Source organism: Herpailurus yagouaroundi, unplaced genomic scaffold (assembly GCF_014898765.1).
Source record: "Herpailurus yagouaroundi ecotype Mexico unplaced genomic scaffold, PumYag 197, whole genome shotgun sequence".
Lineage (NCBI taxonomy): Eukaryota > Metazoa > Chordata > Mammalia > Carnivora > Felidae > Herpailurus > Herpailurus yagouaroundi.
Window position 1 is genome coordinate 28,702,728 of NW_024412428.1, and position 25,518 is coordinate 28,728,245.

The window sequence follows — 25,518 nt, forward strand, 5'->3', positions numbered from 1 at the left end:
GTACTCACTTTTTTTTTTTCCTTTTCTATTTTAGATCTTTTAAAGGTCTTTTTTCTATCCCCATTTTTCTTTCATGTTGCCTCTTTGGGATCACTCCGTATTCTGAATTACAGAATCTGGTTTACGTGTGCTGCTCTGGCGCAGGCTTAGTATCACTTATGACCTGCCGACTCTTGAGAATTGTCCTTAGAGTACCGACTAATCCTGGTCTTGTGGTGGGTGACGGAGAAGACTTGCCGTTCTCAGGTATAGGTAACACTAGCGAGTAAAACGTCTTGGGTTCCCCCCCCCCTAAACATTGAGGTTCATGACCTTAAGAGTTATTTACTCTACTACTGTTCCTAGGATGGAAATTTTAGCTAGAAATGTTCTAACAAAAATTTGTCATCCTTTTGATTTGTCCTTGTTTTCAATTGGACACTCTTCCTCCGATGTGCTTGAGACTGCATGTAAAGACATTGGAAACCTGCTGAAGGACTGTCACATTTATGGCTGTTGGGTATTGGTGCATCCTTCTACAGTCTTTTTCCAAATGTGATTCAGTATGTTAAAGTTTGTTAATAGAATCCTACAAAATCTGTAGATTTTGGAGATCATTCTGAATATTTTATTTCCTAGGAGATTATGATATTCAACTTAGCAGACTTAGAGTGATCAAATGAGTTTAATATATGAATGTACCTCCTAGCATAGTAGGAACACCAGAGACAATAAAGATTGATTCTGATAAAATTATGACCCTTACTTCAACTTTGAATCTCGAATTTTAGGGGCAAAGTGTTTTTATCTTTATCTTCCCCCTTTCTTAATAAAACTACTTTGTGCTTTTGTTAGCTTCTGATTGTCTATTAGAGGGAAGAACAGGTAAATCAGTGTACACAGACAATTTCACCTAACCTGTAATTTTTTTAAGTAACTTTTTTCCTGATTGTGGAAGTAATACATGCTATGCATATAGAAAAATTTAAAACGCCGAAAGGTAGAAAAGCTAGAAGGCAAGCAAAAGGTATCCACAAGCCCACCACTAGAGATCATCTTGTTAACATTTTGCTCTATTTCTTTTTTAGGTCCCCCCCCCCAAAAATACTCTGTTTACCTTTTTTATATGTATACCATAATGTCGTAGAAAATTTTAAAAACCTAATTGAGATTATATTGTTTTGCATTCTGCTTTTTTCATTTAATGCAGATATCACCACTGTCCCTTTTTACCAGACCTACTTTCTTAGTATAATATTTGAAGTTTTCTTCCTTTAGGGCCTCAGCTAAAAGGGAAGCACCTGATTGCAGAATTGAGAATGGAAAGCACTGAGCTTTGAACAAGCAAACTGCAGTCTAGTATTAGCTCTGCCTGTCTGGCTGAGTGAATAATCATGATTAAGTCAGTTGACTTCCTTGGACATCTGGATACCTAGAATTAATGAATTAGACAAGAAAACAGTTAATATCTTCTTCAAACTTCAGGAATCTATGAATATGTGAACTACCTAAAGCTTGCATGATTATTTCATACCTTTCAAGTGTTTGTTCACATAGTCAATTCTAGATTCCAAATACTTTCTAGAAAATAGCTGATTTAATCCAGTTTATTAATACATTTATCAGTTATGCTCCTACTCATTTGCCTTAGCTAATTATATACATTGGATGAATAGAAAACAGTGCTATATTCATTTATTTTAATATGTTATATTCAGATGTTTGGAGAATTATTTTCTTTTTATGGATTATTGAATTTCAGGACAGTGTTTGGAGCTGGCTGCGGCTGTGAACTGAGCAGGATTTCTTGAGACTTCTTCCAACTTTTATATTTGCAGAGTTGATTTTTTTTCAGATTGTGTTTATTATATTTCAGATGCTGAGATGAATCGTCACCTGTGTGCTTGGCTTTTTAGACTTTCATCTCGTAATGGTTACCACCAGTGCCACATCCACCCCCAGTCTCATCAGTTTACACAGAGACATTTTGATACAAGACTGTGGGTTTTTAGACAAAACAGGCATCCAGTTCTCCATCATCTGTTAAATAAGAATTGTCCCAGGAGATATTGTCATCAAGACACCAGGATGCTGTGGAAGCATAAAGCACTACAGAAATATATGGAGGACCTGAGTAAGGAGCACCGTATGCTTGATCAGTGTTTGCAGCGAGTGTCTCTGAATGAAGGGGACCGAAGAGCCTTGAATAGAAGGCATGCTGAGTTGGCACCACTCGCAGCCATTTACCAAGAAATTCAGGAGGCTGAGCAAGCAATTGAAGAATTAGATTCAATGTGTAGAAGTAGGTAACAGATACGCGTGTGTAAAAGGACATGATTGATTATAGGTTAAAGCTTTATTGAATTGCAGTCTTTTAAAAAACCTACACTCAGCGAAAACAGGATTCTCCCCTGGGTGTTTAAAGTATTTCAACTACTAAAAATCAACTACTAAGAGACCAAGCTCCTCGTGGTGCTTGCCAAGTTTTTAGGGTCTAGGAAACTGAATATTAATATTTTCAGAAATTTTAGTTTATTGAGCACTGTCCTATGTGTATAGCAGAGACACAAAAATACGGTTCCAACCCCATCAAAGGGCTCATATGGTCTAGGTGTTATTTCATCTTCCCAGAAAGAAACTCTGCACCCTGTAGCCATCTTGTCCCAATTCCCCCTTCCCTACCAACCAGAAGCAACTGCTAATCTACTTTCTAGATTTACTCACTTCAGGCATTTATAGAGTCATGCAGTATATCCTCTGTGATTGGCTTATTTCATTTAGCATAATATTTTCAAGGTTCATCTATGTTGTAGCATGTATTTGTAGTTTTTATTGTGGAACTGTATTCCATTGTATGGATATACCACATTTTCTTTTCATCTATCCATTCATCAGTTAATGGATATTGAATTGTTTCCACTTTTTGGTTATTAAGAACAATGGTGCTACAATTTCTGAGTCTTGTAACTCTACATTTTACCTTTTGAACAGTTGGAAGACTGTTTTCCAAAGTGGCTTCACCATTTAAATTCTGCCCTTTTGATTCTAGCTATCCTAATGGGTGGAGATGATATCTTATTGTGGCTTTGATTTGCATTTCCCTGATTAATGATGTTGAGCATCTTTTCATGTGCCTGTTGGTCATTTGTAATTCATCTTTGGTTAAATGACTGTTCAGATCCTTTGCCTATTTTTAAATTATTTTTCTTGCTGGGGCGCCTGGGTGGCGCAGTCGGTTGGGCGTCCGACTTCAGCCAGGTCACGATCTCGCGGTCCGTGAGTTCGAGCCCCGCGTCGGGCTCTGGGCTGGTGGCTCGGAGCCTGGAGCCTGTTTCCGATTCTGTGTCTCCCTCTCTCTCTGCCTCTCCCCCGTTCATGCTCTGTCTCTCTCTGTCCCAAAAATAAATAAACGTTGAAAAAAAAATTTTTTTTTAATTATTTTTCTTGCTATTGATTTGTGAGAGTTCTTTATATTATAGCTACAAGTTTCTTATCAGGTATATGCAAAAATTATCTCTGTGGGTTATTTTTTGAATCACTATAATTTTTTTTAGGATCTTATTTTTTTTTAATATCTGTTTATTTATTTTGAGAGGGAGGAGGGGAAGAGAGAGAATTCCAAGCAGGCTCTGTCAGTACAGAGCCTGATGGGAAGCTTGAACCCACGAACCGTGAGATCATGTCCAGAGCCAAAATCAAGAGTCCGACGCTTAACCAACTGAACCACCCAGGCGCCCCTGAGATTTTGTTTTTAAGTAATCTCTACATCTAACGTGGGGCTTGAATTTACAACCACAAGATCAAGAGTCGCATGCTCTATCTACTAAGCCAGCCAGCTGCCCCTTCCCCTGCTTTTTAAAAAAAGATTGAAGCACCATAATATTTAATTTTCATGATGTCAGATTTATCTTTTTTTTTTTCTTGTTGCTTGTGTTTTTGGTGTCCTATCTAAGAAACTGTTGTGTAATCTAAGGTCACAAAGGGTACATCGTGTTTACTTCTGAGAGTTATATTTTTAGCCTTATATTTAATTATTTGATCTATTTGAATTAATTTTATATATGATGTGAGATGTGTATTTTTAATTTTAGTATTTCTTAATATTGCTGTTGCCTTAACATTTTCCTTATATGAAAATTTTCCAAAATGTACACAAGTTGAGAGAAAAATATGATGAACTAACCTGGGATTCAACATTTATCCAGATAGTGCTTTAAGCTTTTAGTTTCTAAACTTTCCCCTGTGCTTCATCCTGTTTCATTAAGTGTTAGAGACATTAAGCAACGTCAAGGCCAGTCACAGTTACACCTATAAATTTCTGGATTTCCAAAGACTTGTATTGTCCTGCCTTTTGTTGGTGGTACCATGAGTTTCTCACCTATTATTTAATGAGGACTTTTTTTACTCTTTTGTATTATGCCACTCAAATTTGTAATTCATTGGTTTTGGGAAAGTTCTTTGCACATAATAGAAACTGACTAAATGCTTTCTAAATTAAATTGATATAACCTTCTTCAGCCTTGGTTGTATCATGTGTAATTAAGACTGGATTGGATTGCTTCTGAAATGTTTTCTAGGTCTGCAATTCTGCTATTCTCTAATAAAAGCTACATTTCCGGTCTTACTATGTGCCAGGCACTTAAGCTAAGTATTTTACAAATATTACCTCATTTGAATATTCACAATAATCTGCTAAGGCAAAATCTTCATTTTATAGATGAAGCAACTGAGAGCTTAAGACGTTAAAGGTCACTCAGCCAGTCAGGTGAGGAGTAAGGATTTGAACCCAATCAGTGAGACTCCACAGCCTCTGTTCTTATCCACTGCACAATGATTCAAAGTCCAGGAGGCTCTACCTCTGTGGTATACCTTTCAATAGTCCCCTTCTATTCTTTCTGCTCATTTATATCTTTATTATATCTCATCCTGAATGATTACGATAAATTCCTAACTTGTGCCACTTACAGGCTTTCCCAGTCCAAGTGCAACCTTAATCTATTACTCCCCTGCTCAGAATTTTCAGTAGCTCCCATTGCGTGTAAATACATATTTCTTGATTTGGCATTTAAGAGCCTCTGCAGAGTGACACCAGCCTCTCTGTGTAGTGCGTTAATTCCCATTGCATACGCTACTTTCCAAGAAAAATAGATAACTCACCGTTCCCTGAATATTCCAGTATCATCCCATGTCTGTCTTTGCACTTACTGTTACCCACCAATGTCACCTTGTTAAAATTCAGTCCCCTTTTACGTATGGCTTGGATGTCTACTTTGGCCTCAATCCCCTCTGTAAAACAAATAAGTTTACCTTTCTCTGTTTTGAATTTTGATCCTTTGTCTTAAAAGTTAATTGGTTTGGGGTCCCTGGGTGGCTCAGTCAGTTAAGCATCCAACTTCAGCTCAGGTTATGATCTCGCAGCTCATGAATTTGAGCCCCGTGTCAGGCTCTGTGCTGACAGCCTACTTTGGATTCTGTGTCTCTCTTTTTCTGCTCTCCCCTGCTCTGCTCGTACTCTGTCTTTGTCTCTGTCAAAAATAAACATTAAAAAAAAAAGTTAATTAACTTCTGCCCCTTCCCTCATCATCTGTTCTCAAGGATAGAGCCTGTGTCTCACTCATCTTTATATTTCCTGCAGCACCAAACATAGGATATAATAGACAAACCTTTGTTGATATAATGAAATTGAATTAAGTTGGATTTTATAGATCAGTAAACAGAGGCCACAAAAATAATTTTATGTGACTGCAAATCACGTTTTTCTTTTGACCTATCAAGTATCTATACGGAGTATTGTCATGCTGGTTTCCATTTGTGGCATAAGTGCATACTGTGGGGCCACTAGTGATATTACAATTCTGCAACAGATGATCCATAATTAGAATTTAGTTTGGCACCTTATCAGAAACCCTTTCTCAAGTGCTGAAGTCTGGGTTAGACCCCCCTCCTTTATGCCTCCATGGCACTGTCATATCACATGTTTTAATCGTGTACGTGTCCATCTTTCCCACCACGCTGAGCCACTTGAGGCCTAGAATCCTGTTTTATTCATCCTTGTGTTTCCAACAAGTAGCAGAGTATCTGGCGCATAATAAGTGTTAAATGTTGAAAGCATGAAAGAGGCATAGAATCCCACCAGACCTTAATGGCTTCCATGACTAGGGAAGAAGTTTCAAGAACCTTCTCTCTTTTATGATTATGATTTTTTCATTTCTGTTTTCTTACTAAGAATCAACAATTTCTACCTCAATTTGCAGGCATTGCCACTAACAAATGGAGTCTCGGTATCTAGCAATGGAGGCAAAGGTTATGAGATCCACCAAGCTTGGCTACTGTCTCTCATTGGTAGCTTTCTTGTTGGGAGTTCTAGGACTTAACTTTCTGCTTTTGAAATGATGTGAAAAGGACCATTGTTTCCATAAAACAGAGGTTACAAAGATGTTTTGTTTGACCTGCATGGTGTTCTTAAAAAATGTTTACTAGGGATAAACATTTCAAGAGACTTCAAACTTTTAAGAGTTCTTATTTCTGACTTTGAAAAAAATGGAGGCTCTACTAGCCATGCTAGATTACCCACCGTGTGTGGAGTAATGGCTGCCACCTTGAAGACAAAAAGTGGTCACCCCAATTTTCTCCAAAACTCTCCTTACTTGGGTTTATATTTAATTAACCAGTTCCTTAAACAATCATCGATTTCTAGAATTAATTGTACACATTCAAATCATAAACTCTTTGGGGCACCAGTCATACTTCTTTTCACGCTGACTTTTTTAGACAAAGTTCACAAGTACTTATTAATTGATATTGTCTATTCTAACTGTTCTTTTGTATAAATCTTTACTTCACAACTGAAATAAAACTTAGTAGGCAGAGATTAAGTAGCTGTTTAAGAGTTTCTCTATGAGTATTTAAAAACATTTATCATTTCTGTTGCTGTTTTGTAGATCTAAATCAACAAGATGAAAAGCAGTTACAAGAACTTGCATTGGAAGAGAGACAAACCATGGTTCAAAAAATCAATATGTTATACAGTGAGGTATGTTTTAGGTGGCAGACTACTCAATTTTGTTAATATAAAAGAATATTGTTTTGCTAGGATATATTGTGCTCAAAGTACTTTCCAACACCAGTTTATTAAGCCTTCTTTTATAATAAATGATTAAGCTGGGTTTAATACTGTAATCTGCTACAGATTGAATAATGAGATTGAAGCCATTCGGATGCCAAAGAAAATATCACCTTTCCCCCTCCTCCAAGAGCATCCATATTCCAAAGCTATTAACTTGCCAGGCAAGGAGACAGATGTTGGTAAAGAAATTTAGTTCACCAAGAGGAAGAGTCAACAGTTTTTAAGCCTTAGAAAAGGGGGAGGTATTCGCAGTGATTGTGTTAATTAAGGATTGAAAATTTGCTTTCTGGATAGAATGGGATGAATCAAAGGGTGTAGACACAGTTGGTTCACACAAGTCTTTAGCTCCTTGTAGTTCAACGGATGATTTGTTTAAAGGACAGCGAGAAACAGTGCTGTCTGTATACTGTCTTTGCTTCTGTCCTATTTGCCATCTTCCTGCAATCAGTCTCCCTATTCTGGGATCCATAGTGGGGCTTGTTGAGAGGAATGAGGTGGAGTTACTGGTTACTGTGGTTTAACCAGCAAGTCAACCAGAAGTAGGGTGTCACTCTTGGTCTGATATTCTCTCCCATAAACTATCATTTCTAGCAGAGACGGCGTATTTCAAAAATTAGCAGTAGAGAGAGTCATGACACGTAGGAACTTTTAGTTTGATTTGCAAGACCTTTTAGTAATAAATAAAAAATAAAACTGCTTCCTTTTTCTTCTTTAGAGGGAAGCTAGTTACTTTCTTTATTAGGAAACCCCTTGTTTTCTTTTCACAGCTCAAACTATTTGGGCCTTATCCTGGGGGACCTCAGTACATTCTTTAAGCAGAGCAGCTCTCCTGAGAACACAGGGCATGACCTGGGGCCTGCTGTCCTCTATGGCAGGAGAGAATAGTCATATGGAAGGAGTCCTTATTTTTGGCAAGTGAAGACTTTCAAAGTTTTACTTCATTCATTAGATGAAAGAAGCTACTGTTCAGAACTAATAAGAGGCACAATCTGAAAAAATTGAACGGAACACTCTGGACTTTGATCTACACTTGGACATTTTAGAAAATTAAGATTGTCTGATAGCATTGTGGAGAATACCCTGACAAGTAGCTCCATTGTTAGCATGAACTGATCACTTATTTTAGGTCCGGTCCACTTATAGCATTTAATGACTAGACCTTGTTGGGATGCTATATGATTGTGTTATTGATTTTTTAATGTTTGGAGGTCTTTTATCTAAAATCAAGCAATAGTATACCATAGAAAATATACACACAAATGCTGATTTTTCCCCCTTTTTCAGCTTTTCCAGAGTCTAGTGCCAAAGGAGAAATATGACAAAAATGACGTTCTTTTAGAGGTGACATCTGGAAGAACTACTGGAGGTCAGTTAAATAATTTTATTATAAATGATCCAAGAAAAAAATACTTAAATTTTACCTTGGTTTGACACACTTTAACTTTATAAGTCCATTAAATGTGTTTCACTGTGGAACCAGTTACTCATTTCCTAAGAGGCCTGTACCTAAGAATGGCTCTCTTAAAAATTTGTGCTGAATAATTTTTGTATATATTTTTCTTTAGGTGATATCTGCCAGCAGTTTACCCGGGAAATATTTGATATGTACCAGAATTATTCAAGCTATAAAAACTGGAAATTTGAACTTCTGAATTATACACCAGCTGATTACGGTAGGCATATTTGAGGATTTTGTCCATAGATGATGCTAAAAATTATTTTACGTCTGATCTCCATTAGAACCATGTGGGCCCATTTTTTATTTACATTTTTCTTTTTTATTTTGAAAGAGAGAGAGAGTGCACGCATGCAAAGTGGGGGAGGGGCAGCGAGAAGTGGGGAGAGAGAATCTCAAGCAAGCTCCGTTCCGGGAGCACAGAGTCCAACACGGCTCGAGCCTATAAACCATGGGCTCATGACCTGAGGTGAAATCAAGAGTCTGATGGGCTTTTAACCAACTGAGCCACCCAAGTGCCCCTCCCATTTTTTAAAACATTTTATCTGTATCTACTAAATGCTGTGATACAGGCTCATCATTCTCAGCGGCTTTACCCTAATAGGGGTCTTAACCAGGAGTGGGATGTAGTGAAGGAAGGAATGTCTGAATTAGAGAAAACTTCCCTGGGAAGGATAGGTATACCTTGCCTTGAAACTCATTGTTCTCTATTCAAAGAAAGATGTGTTAAGGTTTTGATGTTAAGAACTTTATCATTTATGGGATACAACCTGAAAGTATTATCAGTTAGACTGAGTGGCTAATGATGTATTAGATTCTTTTTTAACCTCTTTAATTTTTATAATCTGAAAGGTTAAATATTCATAACAAAATAGTCTTTCCAAAAATCTGGTCTGCCAGTGGTTCAGCCTTATGCTTCTCTGCCAAATCCATTGAAATCGTTCTTCATAAAGGATTTTAACTTTCTGAGCTTTCTTGAAGCTCTCTTTTGAACATATTCCATCCACCTTATATTCTTATTATCATAATGTTGAAGTTAAAAAAAGAATCTTCTCCCTATTTCATATTATCTCAAAAACTTTTCTCACATTTTTATTCTCTCAACTTCTCTCTTCATTTCATTGCCCTTAGTAGCATTTTCTCTACCTTCCCTCAGCACCATGTGTGAGTTTCCTGACTTTGCATCTATTCTCTTTTTTTATGTGTTCAATTTTTATGGAAATGCAGAAAAAGTTAATCATTTGTCTTTATTTTTAAGACACCACTCTAGTTGGGCAGATAAAAACTTATACAATGTAAACAATAGCAAACAATACAAGTCCTTAAACTTTTAAATACTCAATTATGTTAAATCAGAACATCTGGTAGTAATTCTTTTTTTTTTTCCCCATTCTTTTAAGCCATATGAAAGTTTTTATCTTCTTGGTTATACATTGATACCCAATAATGAACTGCAAACTCTCAGGAAAAAGGAAGAAGGATTGAAGTAAGTTAAACAGTGGAGGAAAATGTATGAATAACAAAGTTGTGCTTGGTACAGGTTTTCAATACAGCCAGTGGTCAGGAAAGAGGAATTGAAAGCAGAGGGAAGGAGCCACCAGAGCAACAATGTGGTGGTAGGAAAGATCTTGGTGTGTGTGAAGGACAATGAGGACCCCAGTTTACCCAGAGCACATTTGTGATAGGAGGTCATAGGAAATGAGTTTAAGGGAGTACAGTTTGAACAGCCTTGAAAGCTGAACAGGCCTTGATTGTTGGGGAGTAGAGAGCTGTTGGAGATTTTATCAATAAGCATATGACTTGATAAATACATATTTTAAGATTATTTAGACAGCAATTTGCAGGATGGATCAAGAAGCTAGATTTAAGCAGACTGCAGAGAGTTTATTAGAGAAATCCAGGTATAACTAAGATTTACACTTGGCAGTAGACACATGGGAGATCTTCAAAGGAAGAATGGACAAAAGAGGGCCTAGTGCTTGCCCCCATGTCCAGGTGCAGTGTAGGTGGTTTGATCTTCATAGCCCTGTGAGATAGATATTATTAATCCCATTTTACAGATGAGGAGTTAGGCTCAGAGAGTAAGTACCTAATCCAAGATCACATGGTAAGTAATGGCAGTCCCAGGATTAAACTTAAGTTTGTCAGATCCAGAATCATACATCCCCATCCTCATAGTCTATTCTGACACAAACAAGATGAGCCACCGGGATTCTAATCTTTCTAGCTGGGAAGACTACAACATTCATTCAAGATGGAACGCAGAGTGAATTATTAAATCTCTGGTTATAGTGAACACCCATTCAGAAATATGCACTAAATGCTGAAGTTGTGTAGCCAGAGCTTGGGTGAGAGAACAGCATCAAGGAGAAAGATTCAATAGCCACATCTAACACTGAGAGAATACGTGAGGGAGAGTCTATGGAGAGGGAACATGTAAGGCATCGGAACTTAGAGAACGGCCACATTTAGAAAGATTAACTAATTGGCAAAAGAAAGAGAGGAGTCAGATAAGCAGAAAAAGGATGAGGACTGCGTAATAATATGTTTAGAAAGTAATATCTATTCCCAACATGGGGCTTGAACTCATGACCCCAAGATCAAGAGTCACATGCCCTACCGACTGAGCCAGCCAGGCGCCCCAAGGACAATATAATATTATGGAAGCAAGAGAGGAGAGAGTTTAAAGGAGAATATAATCAGAAATAGCAGCATTATGGGGCACCTGGCTGACTTGGTTGGTGGAGCATGCTACTCTTGATCTCAGGGTTATAGGTTCAAGCCCCACGTTGGGTATAGAGATTACTTAAAAAAATAAAATTTTTAGAAACAGCATTATAAAAGGGAATAGTGGTAAATGTCATCATGACCTCTCAGATGTATATTTTGAATCCAGTTTTCAAGAACAAAAGATGAACTCAATAACAACAGGGAAAGAGATTCTGTTCCAGGAATGTAGAGCAGCCTAAACAATTCCTAGACAATGTTTGGGAAACCTTTCTTTTAGATAGACTGACTTACTGGAAAAATAAAATAGAGATACCTTAAAAAGTTAAAAAGGCTTTTTTTTTAAGTTGTTTATTTTGAGAGAGAGAGAGCGTTCGTGCAAGCAGGGGAGGGGCAGAGAGAGAGGGAGAGAGAGAATCCCAAGCGCAGAGTCCAATGGCGGGCTTACAGACTGTGAGATTGTGATCTAAGCCGAAATCAAGAGTCAGACCCTTAACCAACTTAGCCTCTCAGGCACTCCAAAAAGGACTTTTTTTTTAAAGGAGGAAAAATTTAAATACCTTACTCTATACCTTTAAAATTAAAGACTAAGTGGAGTGCCTGGGTGGCTCAGCTGGTTAAGCGTCCGACTTCAGCTCAGGTCATGATCTCACGGTTAGTGGATTCAAGCCCTGCATCAGACTCTGTGCTGACAGCTCAGAGCCTGGAGCCTGCTTCAGATTCTGTGTCTCCTTCTCTGTCTGCCCCTCCCCTGCTTGTGCTCTGTCTCTCTTTCTCTCAAAACTAAATAAACGTTAAAAAAAATTTTTTTTAATTAAAGACTAAGAATAAACCTCTACTTATTATAATTATAAAATACTTAAAAGTTGATTTATTTATAATTAGGAGAAGAAAAGATGTGACTAGGAAGGCTAAAATAGAGGGGTAAAAAGTACCTACCTTATAAACTATGTATGTTAAATTCTCTCTATATATTTTAATATTTAATTGAAATGGAGAGGAACTCCAAAGATTCACACAGCCCTAAAAGCTAAGGTTGAAAGAAAACATACTTTCATGCAAAAATTCATGTATCGAGTGACTTAAAGTCTTGTAGTTTTGTGACCGTAGGTACAGATAGGGATAATACTCAGTCATTCCATAAATAGTCCAAACTAAATGATTAAAGATAGTTTTTGTGGAAGCAGTAGAGGGCAAGAGCTCTGGATATGTAGTATAAGTCTGAACTCTGTTATTCTGTATACTGGGTATCTGATAAATTGAAATATATTCCAAGTTAAAGGGATTCTATGAAGTGTATTACATTATCTCCTCCCTCCCAACAGTTTAATGTTTATAATTATGTTTTGCTATACTCTGCTTGCCAGTTAAATTCAGGGAAAGGTCGCTTCACGTAATGTGATGATTCATTTTATGTGTCCAGAAGACATACTTTTTACCACAGATGTGAGAAATAAATTTGTAAGGGGAACCCTGGCATCCTTGAAGAGCTCTATGATTGCTCTTCTCTGTCGGCCAGACCTTAGAGTGGGGACTTTGGTAGCTCAATTGGGAAACCTAAATGCAATGGGAGTAATTGGATTTCAGGGTGGCAGGGGGCAAGTGGCAGCACTCAGCAGCAGAGGCAAGGTGGGTACAGTTGCTGTCATGGACAGTAGAGTCAAAGCAGCAGTCAGTAGTCTGATGCGTATAGACCTATGGCATTGGCTAGTTGACCATGGCGTCTCTAGAGGGAAAATAGATAGGAAGCCCCGTAAATTCTTACTTGATCTGTATAAGCAGAAAAGTGTTAGGTCAAGTGAACAGAAATCTAACTTTAATCATAAAAACAAGTCATGGCTCCTCAATCAGTTCTCAGACCTGAGCCGGTTTACAGGCCCAAACCCCTTGAATAAAGGGGATGCTGGGTCCCCTTGAGGAAGGACCCCAGTATATTGCCAAATATTTATACTCTTCACTCTTCTCTCAGCATTCTCCCAAAAGGGGTCTGTGGCCTTTTCCAAGGGTAACTGTGTCCTGCAGAAAAGGAAATAACCAGACTTTTCAGGGACTACTGGACACTGGCTCTGAAATGACACTGATTCCAGGAGACCCAAAACATCACTGTGGCCCAGCACTTAGAAGAGAGGTTCCTCTCACAGTGGGCCTGGTGGGTTCCCAAACCCATCCTGCAATGGTTTCCCAGTTCTGGATACATAGCTGGAACAGATATACTCAGCAGCTGGCAGAATCCCATATTATTTTCCTTGACCTGTGGGGTGAGGACTAGATGATGAGAAAGGCCAAGTAGGAGCCATCAGCATTGCCTCTGCCTAGGAAAATAGTAAACCAAAAGCAATGCTGCATTCCTAAAGAGATTGCAGAGATTAGTGCCACCATCAAGGACTTAAAAGATGCACAGTTGATGATTCCTACCGCATCCCTTTTCAACTTGTTTATTTGACCTATAAAGAAGGTAGATCAGATCCCAGTGAATGACAGTGGATTATTATAAGCTTAGCCAGCTGGTGATTCTAATGACAGCAGCTGTACCAGATGTGGTTTCATTGCTTGAGCAAATTCACAGCCCCTGATACCTGGTATGTAGCTGTTGATCTGACAAATACTTTTTTTTCTCCACACCTGCCAGTTAGGACCACCAAAAGCAGTTTTCTTTCAGCTGGCAAGGCCAGCAGTGCACCTCACTCTCCTACCTCAGAGGTATATCATTTCTGCCCTACATCATAATTTAGTTCACAGGATCTTTGTTTGTTCTTGAGAGAGAGAGAGAGAGAGGAGAGAGAGAGAGAGAGAGAGAGAGAGAGAGAGAGAGAGAGAATGAGCAAGCAGGGAAGGGGCAGAGAGAGAGGGAGACCCAGAATCTGAAGCAGGCTCCAGGCTCTGAGCTGTCATGACAGCACAGAGCCCAACATGGGGCTCAAACCCATGGACTGCGAGATTGTGACCTGAGCTGAAGTCGGCCGCTTAACTGACTGAGCCACCCAGGTGCCCCAGTTCACAGGGATCATCATTCTCTTCCACATGATATCAGACTGGCCCAGGAGAGCCAATGATACGCTCTCAGTAACTGAACTACTGATACTTATTGATGGCTAAATGTCAATACTGCTAAATGCTCTACAAGTGTTTATCTCAGTTATTCCTCACAACAACCCTTGGAGGTAGGTTGAATTCAGCACTATATCATATGCTTACTTATGCCTTGAAGCACTACTCACATAGTCTGCAATGTGAATGGCTTTCCATACTGTAGCCCTAGTTATAATTACCATTTACAAGTAAGGAAACCAGAGCATGAACAAATGAAATAACTTGCCTGTGGACACGCACTAGGAAGAGGAAAAGCTTAAATTTGAACCCAGGCAGCCTAAGATTGGCTCTAGTAATCTGTACAGTAAAGTTGCAGCCTTCTCCTTTCAGGTCATATAAATTCAAATATGTGCCCTCAACATGAAGTAGGTTAAAGGGGGGGGAGGTGAGGGGAATAATATTAAAAGTACAGAGTGAGTATGAGATGGAAAATTTAATTGTTGTGGCCTCACTCTGTCTCAGTTTCTAGGTATCTTTCATAATATGAGCATCTGACTACCCTGAGTATTAATGATAAACAATTACATTTTTCATATCATCTGACTGCTAAATGCTAGTCAGCTTCTTTATCTGGTATTCAAGAAGATAAACAGTAATTTGTTCCATCACTGGAGGAAGACCAGCTGTGTTGGACTTACTAAGAGACAGTGTGTCAGGGGCGCCTGGCTGGTTCAGTCAGTGGAACGTGCGACTCTTGATCTTGGGGTTGTGAGTTTGAGCCCCATGTTAGATGTAGAGATAACTTAAAAATAAAATCTTAAAAAGAGAGGGTATGTCAGTCTCTGATAAGTTACCTTCCTAAGTCGTTTTCTAGGGTAATCTAAAATTATGGCCAATTTTTGTCCACCATGCTGACTTTAGAAACCAAGTGGTTAGATCTGATGTCAGAGCACTGAGTCTTCACTAGAAACATCTTAGGAACATGGCAGCAGCAGTGGCAGCATAGTTAACCCAGGGGAAGGAAGTTTGAGTTAAGGATTTTATAAGCAGCAAAACTGACTTATGAGTATAAGTATACAAACTTCTCAATATGCAGGGATTCAAGAAGTCCTTTTCCCATGTTCCCTTTCTGAGGAATCTACTAGAAGATAAAAGTTTAGAACTAAAATATGAAGTATCAACATAAGGAGTAGAGGTGAGCATGCATGTGGTTACCTGCAGAACTAGGTCTATTTGAGGACTAAGGAAAATAATAGTGTTTTAGAACTGTATCTGACAGTATAGAATACAATCATTTGAAAAATGGGAGAACAGGAAGAGCAACTTTTAATGTTTTTAGTAATCATGTTGTGGCAGAACTAGCATAGTTATTCTAGACTGTTGTATGTGTACTATGGGATAAAATAGATGAATAATTATGAGATATTGTAGTATCTTCCCTGTCCTTAAGAACCAAGATTCTTGGAATGGAAGACAAGAGCAATAGAGAAGAGGCTGTCATCTTGAATTTACCCTGGAAGTATTAATTGTCAAGAACTGCAAATGGTCTGAGATTTTGCCCTACTTGCAAGCTAACAAGTTAGCATGCCACAGTTTTGTGGGTCAGAGACAGAGGACAGGTTATTGCTCGCAATAGCAGTAAGCAGAATATCACCATTTTTGTTTTGGTTCAATGAGCCCCAGGTCCTATAAGGCAACTCGAAGCCAGATAACTGCCTATGCAGTAGGTTTCATTATATGAGAGGAACTCTGAGCTTAGCGATCTCACAATTTTTAAGTAAGCATGCTTGCCCATTGCTCTAACAAGGAGATGCTACCTTTACCTTCCAAGGCCATAAGCAAACTTGTCCTTTGCTCTGGAGGGAGATGCACCTCCAAAGCTGTTTCCCATGCAAACACTCTTAAAAATATTTTCTGGAACGAGAGGACAGGCAGTGCCTTATTTGCAAGATGTGCAGAAATGCAAGAAACCGATACAGAGTTGTCTCCCAACATAGGTATGAACTCGACGTATTTCCTGTCTCTGTCTACGCAAAGACCTGGAATCAATGACCTACCCAGTAATAGTGAACATTCCTACTGCCCAAATATTAAAAATATTGAAGTATTATTTCTCTCTGAAAGGAATGAAGGCTTCTTGGAGAGATCACTGATTCCAGGTTTTGGGGAGGAAAAGTTCAGGATAATCCTGGGAAATTTTGTTATACCATAGTAAGAACTCTGTTATACTCTACAAGAACTCAGAAATTACCTTGAAAAAGCACCTGCTGGACAAAGATGGACAAGTTGAGCTTCATTGATAATAGTTGCAATTGATTTAAACATGATAGATATACTCAAATCCTGGATTTATAGTGGTATTTTAAAAATAGTATCTTCATATGATTAAAATGACCCTACTTCATTATAGTGTCAGAGTGTAGCCTGATGCAGGGCTCAAACCCAAAACTGTGAGACCATGACCTGAGCCAAAACCAAGAGTCAGATGCTTAACCAACTGAGCCAATCAAGTACCCCATGTCTGTGTATTATTTTATAATAAAAATATTAAAAAAAAATATGTCCAATAAGAAAAGGCTAACCTACGCATGAAGATTTTTTTGTGTTTATCTTCACGTTCCACAGATAAATAAGCAAGAGCTAAATTTCAACAGATTCTTGAAAACTTGGGAGGACCTATATAGAATTATTCATCATGCAAAAATAAATAAACATTAAAAATTATTTTTTACCCAAAAATAAATAAACGTTGAAAAAAAAAATTAAAAAAAAAAAAAATAAATAAATTATTTTTTAAATGAGCACCTGAGGGACACCTGGGTGGCTCAGTCGGTTAAGCAGTTAAGCGTCTGACTTCGGCTCAGGTCATGATCTCACGGCTCGTGAGTTTGAGCCCCCATCAGACCCTGTGCTGACTGCTCAGAGCCTGGAGCCTGCTTCAGATTCTGTGTCTCCCTCTCTCTGTGCCCCTCCCCTGCTCACACACTGTCTCTCAAAAATAAATAAATGCTAAAAAAAATTTTTTTTAATAAAAAAAATAAAGGTGTACCTGGATGGCTCAGTCAGTTAAGCATCCGACTTCAGCTTAGGTCATGATCTCACTGTTGGTGAGTTCAAGCCCCACGTCAGGCTCTGTGCTGATGGCTCAGAGCCTGGAGCCTGCTTCAGATTCTGTGTCTCCCTCTCTCTCTGCCCCTCCCCTGCTCATGTTCTGTGTCTCTCTCTCTGTCTCTCAAAAATAAACAGTAAATAAATTAAAATAAATACATAAATTCTTATGTTAGTGAGCCTTCTTTTATATAGGCACCATACTGGCCTACGCTTGCATAGGGTAGTTCACTGAAGAAAATGTCCCAGTATTTTTTTTCTAGAAGAATTTTTATAAAAGTAAATTTTGTTCATTACAGAATGTTTAGAAACAAAAGTATAAAAAGTAAAATAAAAAAATATATTGTTCTTCTGTTCCCCAGAGATAAGCATAAATAATATTTTGGTATATTTCCTTTTATATGTTAATACATTGACCTTGGGAAGATACAGTTTTGTACCTAGTTTATGTTCTCATCTTTGGCTCTGTACTTGGATTCAGGCCTGGGAGTAAGGGCATTTAAGATCCAAATCCCTTTCAAAGTAGAACTAGTTAATATTTTTGGATTTTATGTTCCTAGGTGGGCTACATCATGCAGCTGCCCGAATTTCTGGTGACAGTGTATATAAGCATTTGAAGTATGAAGGTGGGATTCACCGAGTTCAACGAATCCCCGAGGTGGGCCTGTCATCAAGAATGCAGCGTATTCACACAGGAACCATGTCAGTCATTGTCCTCCCTCAACCAGATGAGGTAACCTTACCAGGAGGCATTGACAACTTCAGCTTAATAGGTGTTTTGCTGACAAGCCTTAGCTTCTAGGAAACTGATTTTTTTTTTTTAATATATGAAATTTATTGTCAAATTGGTTTCCGTACAACACCCAGTGCTCATCCCAAAAGATGCCCTCTTCAATGCCCATCACCTACCCTTCCCTCCCTCCCACCCCTCCATCAACCCTCAGTTCTCAGTTTTTAAGAGTCTCTTATGCTTTGGCTCTCTCCCACTCTAACCTCATTTTTTTTTTCCTTCCCCTCCCCCATGGGTTTCTGTTAAGTTTCTCAGGATCCACATAAGAGTGAAAACATATGGTATCTGTCTTTCTCTGTATGGCTTATTTCACTTAGCATCACACTCTCCAGTTCCATCCACGTTGCTACAAAGGGCCATATTTCGTTCTTTCTCATTGCCCTGTAGTACTCCATTGTGTATATAAACCACAATTTCTTTATCCATTCATCAGTTGATGGACATTTAGGCTTTTTCCACTATTTGGCTATTGTTGAGAGTGCTGCTATAAACATTTGGGTACAAGTGCCCCTATGCATCAGTACTCCTGTATCCCTTGGGTAAATTCCTAGCAGTGCTACTGCTGGGTCATAGGGTAGGTCTATTTTTAATTTTTTGAGGAACCTCCACACGGTTTTCCAGAGTGGCTGCACCAGTTTGCATTCCCACCAACAGTGCAAGAGGGTTCCCATTTCTCCACATCCTCTCCAGCACTAGGAAACTGGTTTTTGATGATACACATTGAACTTTGTAGTCTATATTGGGAAATCTTAACTCTTCCCAAGGTAAAGTTGCCCTTCTTATGCCTCACCAGGGTGTTTTCTTTTGCTTTTTAAATAGAAGCCAATTCTCTTCATAAAACAGAATTCACAAAGTTTTTATAATGTTGCTTAAGTTTTATCTGTGGAAATGAATTCCATAGATAATATGTTGAGGGCAGTGACATAATATCTATATGGGGTCTATTATCTTATTAGTTGAATACAGCCATATTGCCTATTTTTTTTTCCTTTTTAAAATTTTATTTTAAATATACAGAAAATTGAAAGACTGCCACTAAAAACTTACATAACCTTCACCTGTAGTCAATACCCATTTACATTTTGCCATATTTGCGGGATTCCTATGTGTGTATGTGTACACATTTTTTTAAATAACTGTAAAGAGTATAGCAGACACTATGAGGCTTTATCCTCCAAATCTTCAACTTAACATCTTTTAAGATTAGGACATTTTCCTACTTAAATAATACCATTATTTGTGAAAATCTGCCATAATGCTGTAATATTATCTTCTAGGAAAAACTCCTGCACGTTCTGTTTACTCACAGAATACTCCTCCACTCTAAGTGTGTCGAGCTTTTTTTTCCGCGAGCAAGCAATTTCTCAATAATCTGTGGACACCAAGCAGCTGTCCTACAAGTCAACTCAATTCTGACATGACCTACCAGGAAATAGCATCAGACCCCACAGGCTAGGAGCTCATTCCCACTGGTCTCCCTTCCCTCCCACCTCAGAGGTCAGTCACCAGTCCAGGGTGTCACCTGTGCTTCTGACCAAGTGGCTATGAATTGAGAGGTTTCCACAACCCCATCCTTGAGCTCGATAATTTACTGAAGTAGCTCACAGAACTCAGTTACTATGAAAAGTTGTTTATTACAAAAGATACAATTCAGGAACAGCCATATGGGAGAGATGTATGGGGCAAAGTACATGCGAAGACGTGCAGAGCTCCCCTACCCTGTCTAGGTTCACTACCCTCCTTGCACCTCCACGTGTTCACCAGCCTGAAAGTTCTTTGAACTCTGTGTCTTGAGGATTTTCATGGAAACTTCTATACATAGCCATGATTGATTAAACCATTGGGCACTAGCGATTAATTTGACCTCCAGTTCCTTTCCCTTCACTGAAAGTTGGGGTGGGGGCAGTAGAGCTGAAAATTCCAGTCCTCCAATCACAGGATTAGTCCCCCTGGCGGTCAGCCCCCATCGTGTGGTTATCTAAGGGCTTTAGAAATCACCTCTTATTAACATACACTTAAAAGGGGGCTTGTTGTGTACAACAAAATACCTTCATCAGTCTTTATTTTTTAATAATTTGTTTTTAATTTACATCCAAGTTAGTTAGCATATAGTGCAATAATGATTTCAAGAATAGAATCCAGTGGTTCATCCCCTACGTATAACACCCAGCACTCATCCCAACAAGTGTCTTCCTTAATGCCCCTTGCCCATTTAGCCCATCCCCCTACCCATCACCCCTCCAGTAACCCTCTGTTTGTTCTCCATATTTAAGAATCTCTTATGTTTTGCCCCCCTGTTTTTATGTGATTTTTGCTCCCCTTCCCTTATGTTCATCTGTTTTGTATCTTAAATTCCACATATCAGTGAAATCATACGATATTTGTCTTTCTCTAATTTCGCTTAGCATAATTTTGCTGAGTAATATTCCCACTGTGTATATATGCCACATCTTCTTTATCCATTCATCTGTCAATGGACATTTGGGCTCTTTCCATGCTTTGGCTGTTGGTGATAGTTCTGCTATAAACATTGGGGTGCATGTGCCCTTCAAATCAGCATTTTTGTATCTGTTGGATAAATTCCTAGTAGTACAATTGCTGGGTTGTAGGGTAGTTCTATTTTTAATTTTTTGAGGAACCTCCATACTGTTTTCCAGACTGGCTGCACCAGTTTGCATTCCCACCAGTAGTGTGAAAGGGTCCCTTTTTCTTTGCATCCTCACCAACATCTGTCATTGCCTGAGCTGTTAATTTTACCCATTCTGACTGGTGTGAGGTAGTATCTCATTGTGGTTTGGATTTGTATTTCCCTGATGATGAGTGATGTTGAGCATTTTTTCATGTGTCTGTTAACCATCTGGATGTCTTCTTTGGAAAAGTGTCTATTCATGTCTTTTGCTCATTTCTTCACTGGATTACTTGTTTTCTTGGGTGTTGAGTTTGATAAGTTCTCTATAGATTTTGGATACTAACCCTTTATCTGATATGTCATTTGCACATATCTTCTCCCAGTTGCCTTTTAGTTTTGCTGATTGTTTCCTTCACCATGCAGAAGCCTTTTATCTTGATGGGGTCCCAAGAGTTCATTTTTGCTATTGTTTCCATTGTCTCCAGAGATATGTTGAGTAAGAAGTTGCTGTGGCCAAGGTCAAAGAGGTTTTTTCCTGCTTTCTCCTCTAGGATTTTGATGGCTTCCTGTCTTATGTTTAGGTTTTTCATTCATTTTGAGTTTATTTTTGTGTATGGTGTAAGAAAGTGGTCTAGGTTCATTCTTCTGCATGTTGCTGTCCAGTTTTCCCAGCACCATTTGCTGAAGAGACTGTCTTTATCCCATTGGATATTCTTTCCTGCTTTGTCAAAGATTAGTTGGCCATATGTTTGTGAGTCCATTTCTGGGTTCTCTATTCTGTTCCACTGATCTAAGTGTCTGTTTTTGTGTCAGTACCATACCATCTTGATGATTACAGCTTTGTAATACAGCTTGAAGTCCAGCATTGTGATGCCTTCAGCTTTAGTTTTGTTTTTCAGAATTGCTTTGGCTATTTGGGGTCTCTTCTGGTTCCATACAAATTTTAAGATTCTTTGTTCTAGCTCTGTGAAGAATGCTGGTGTTACTTTGTTAGGGATTACATTGAATATGTAGATTGTTTTGGGTAGTATTGACATTTTAATGATAGTTGTTATTCCTATCCTTGTGCATGGAATCTTTTTCCATTTTTTTGTGTCTTCTTCAATTTCTTCTGTAAGCTTTCTATAGTTTTCAGTGTATAGACTTTTCACCTCTTTGGTTAGGTTTATTCCTGGTATTTTATGGGTTTTGGTGCAATTCATCAGTCTTATCATAGGAAATTCAGAGGGTTTTAGGAGTTCTGTGGAGTTATCTCTAGGTTTTGTTTTTTTTTTAAATCAGGATTCCATCCAGTTTCATACCTTGTCATTAAGTCATATATATCTTTAAGGTTGGAACAGTCTCCCAACCCTTTTTTTTTTTAATGACGTTAATTTTCTGAAGAGTCTAGACCATTTGTCTTATAGAATTTGTTTCCTCATGGTACTCTTTAACTCATTCCTTTATCCTATTGCATTCAGGTTATATGTTTTTTGTGGTTTTTTTTTTAAATGTTTATTTATTTTTGAGAGAGACAGAGCATGAGCAGGGGAGGGGCAGAGAGAAGGAGACAGAAGATCAGAAGTAGGCTCCATGCTATGAGCATAGAGCCCGATGTGGGGCTCAAACTCATGACCGTGAGATCATGACCTGAGCTGAAATCAAACATTGGACATTTAACCAGCTAAGCCACCCAGGGCGCCTCAGATTACTCATTTTGATCAAGAATACTTTATAGGCACTTATATTCATGTTGCATTTTATCAGAAGACACATAATATCAGATTGTCTGACTTTAGTGAGGATTAGTTTAAACATCGTGACCATAAAACTATCACCGTTTAAAAATTATATTTTTCTCTTTGCAGTTCCTGAGGAATCTCTAGGGTACATATATCCTATTTCCAACAACTTTTCAATGATCTTAACATCCATTAGTGATCTTTTTGCCTGAATCAGTTATTTTCTTTGGGGTTGCAAGATGGTAATATTCTAACTGTCTTTTCTTCTGCATTTATTAACTGGCATTCTTTTCTGTAAAGAACTTTCCTCACTAATATATCCTCTCTCCTCCTTCCTTCTTTCTTTGTCTTTTATTTTACCTCATTATAAACTCAATATTATTTCATTATTGACCTCATTATAGACTTACAGTTTGTGAGTTCTAATCACTGTTGTGTTTAATGTTCAATTTGTCTCTGATTTGGTCAGTGGTAGCCTTTTTAGGGCAGCTCTTTTTGAAATGACCCCATTAGTTTTTGAACATATCCTTGCTTTCTGGTATAATTAGATATCCTAAGCCCAACTTCTATCTGTCTGCCTCAGACTTGGTGTCAGATCTCGTTTCTTTTGGTGAGAAATATACCCAGAAATTAAGAGCTGGGTACTATGTATGCTCATTATTACTAATGTGTGCTTACATTTAGATTCTTTAATGTACAGAGCTACGATATACATATGATTTTAAATAACTGGTACCAATTACTAGTATTACCAACTCAAATTTAACATTAAGGGAGTATTTCCTCCTCACCATCTTGCATTTTGTATTTATATCTCTTTACACGTGAGTAAAATTTTATTTCTTAATCACGTTAATATATTTATGTTTTTATTTATTATGTAGCATATATAAAATGTTTTTAAAATTAGCAAACTACTGAGTACTGTTTAAGAATTCTGTCCTTAGGATATTGCCTACCAGGAAAGCATAGTCAAAGCACTATGTTCAAAGACCATCTGAAATAATGTTTTTCTATGTGCTTATGATATCATTGTGGTAAATATTTTGATTCATTTGTTTCTGTTCCTATTAAGTATTAGCATTTGAGTTTTCTTTCCTCTTTTATATAATTTCACTCTTGGTGTATGCAAACATTTATGTAGTTCAGAAATCAAAACCATAGAGTTTTCTTGCTTCCCTCCTTATTCCTTCCACCCCATTTTCACCTATCCTCTTATTCTCTTCATATTCTTGAAAATTAAACTCATGTAGTGGAGTTTCATTTTCATAAAAGAGCAAAGTCTTATTCTCTTAATTGACATTTAAAATTCTTTGTATTTCATTAAGTCACTGTTTCTTTGTTCAGCATTTTCCAACAGTCATTAGGTAGTTATAACATTTAAGAGAATAGGACATATAATATACATATATTTACTACATGACTATTTAATATACTGTAACCACAAAAAATGGGAAATTACTCATCTCTTTAGTGTTTGTTTTTAAAAAAGTATTTATTTTTTGGGACCGTGCAAGTGGGGGAGGGGCAGAGTGAGGGGTTCAGAGGATCTGAAGCAGGCTCTGCGCTGACACTCTGAGAGCAGTGAGCCCAATATGGGGCTTGAACTCACAAACCACAAGATCATGACCTGAGCCGAAGTCGAATGCTCAACCGACTGAGCCACCCAGATGCTCCACTTCTCTTTAGCATTTATTGAAATTTTAAGGTAGCCAACACTGGCATATTTTAACAAAAGCTGTATAATCTTTTCTTCACAGTATAGTATTCATTTTAGAGGAAACAAAAGAATAACCAAATTGTATATTAGAGTCTAAAACTGACCCTGTTATTACTCTACAAAGAGAAAAATCAGACTCGCTGCCATTCATACAAATAAATGATAAATGTGGAACAAGATGTTAGTTCTCCCCTGAAAAACATCGTATTTTGTAGTGTGTGTGTGTGTGTGTAACAAATTACCACAAATTTAGGGGCTGGAAACAGAAAAAAAAAATTATTTTCTCACAGTTCTAGAAGCCAGGAGTCTAAAATCAAGGTATTGGCAGGACCATACTCCTTCCAGAGCTTCTAAGGGTGAAGGCTGCCTTGCTACTTCCAGTTTCTAGTGTCTCTAGGTGTTCCTTGGATGCAAGCTAGATACCTCTGAATGCACACGTTCCTCTCCTCTACTTTCTCCTCTAAGGACACTTCTTACTGGATTTAGGGCCTATTTGAATAATCCAGGATGATCTCATCTTAAATCAATTACAGCTGCAAAATCTCTTTTTCCAAATAAGGTTCTAGTGGTGAGAACATGAACATATCTTTTTGGATGCTACCATTTAGTCCACTAATAAGTACACATAGTCGATTCTCAGTATTCACAGTAGTTATGTTTTGTGAAGTCTCAGCAAACACTGATTTAGCAAATATTGAACCATCATTTCCCCTAGGGGAAATATGTATGCGTGTATATACATATATTTATATACCTATATATTTCTGTATCTATTTATCTTACATGGATTATAATCTTAAAAGTAACCTGTCATGGTAGAGTCTATTTTCTTTATTTTACAAAGAGAAAATGAGGTTCACAAGTATTAGGTGACTTGCCTGAGGCTACTTCATTAACAGATGCCTGAGTTGGGGTTCAAACCCCATCCAACTGACCCAAGAGCCAAAGCTTCTTGCACTACGCTGCTCTGCCCCCTCCTGTCTTCATTCTCTGGCCATACTGAAAAAAGAAACCCAAGTGTCACCTTGTTCGACCTCAGCTGGGAATGTGCACATACAGAGCAGCTTGGAGTTTCTACAGTTCTGCGCATGTCACCTCGTGACTGTGAAAGTGCAGCAATAATTGATATGGGGAACAAATAAAGTAGGTGAATTTGCATATAGTCGGAATAATGAGGATCAACTTTATGCATACACGCATACGTATATATGGATATTTTCTATCAAATGTGG

General features: G+C 38.1%; 1 protein-coding gene across 11 annotated transcripts in view; it reads left to right on the forward strand.

Moving 5' to 3' along the window:
- The window catches only part of MTRF1 (mitochondrial translation release factor 1), a 57,754-nt gene that overhangs the window by 18,483 nt on the left and 13,753 nt on the right, over positions 1–25,518 (forward strand). For 4 of the 11 annotated variants that reach the window (XM_040448573.1, XM_040448574.1, XM_040448571.1 and 1 more), the window contains 6 exons: positions 114–246; positions 1,856–2,281; positions 6,921–7,012; positions 8,390–8,471; positions 8,671–8,778; positions 17,987–18,159. In XM_040448573.1, the coding sequence (XP_040304507.1) occupies positions 159–246; positions 1,856–2,281; positions 6,921–7,012; positions 8,390–8,471; positions 8,671–8,778; positions 17,987–18,159 (969 nt within the window). In that variant the 5' untranslated portion in view covers positions 114–158. Of the gene's footprint in view, positions 1–8; positions 247–283; positions 543–1,855; positions 2,282–6,920; positions 7,013–8,389; positions 8,472–8,670; positions 8,779–17,986; positions 18,160–25,518 lie in introns of those variants that run through there. The other 7 variants (XM_040448569.1, XM_040448577.1, XM_040448576.1 and 4 more) reach the window with 7 other exon arrangements.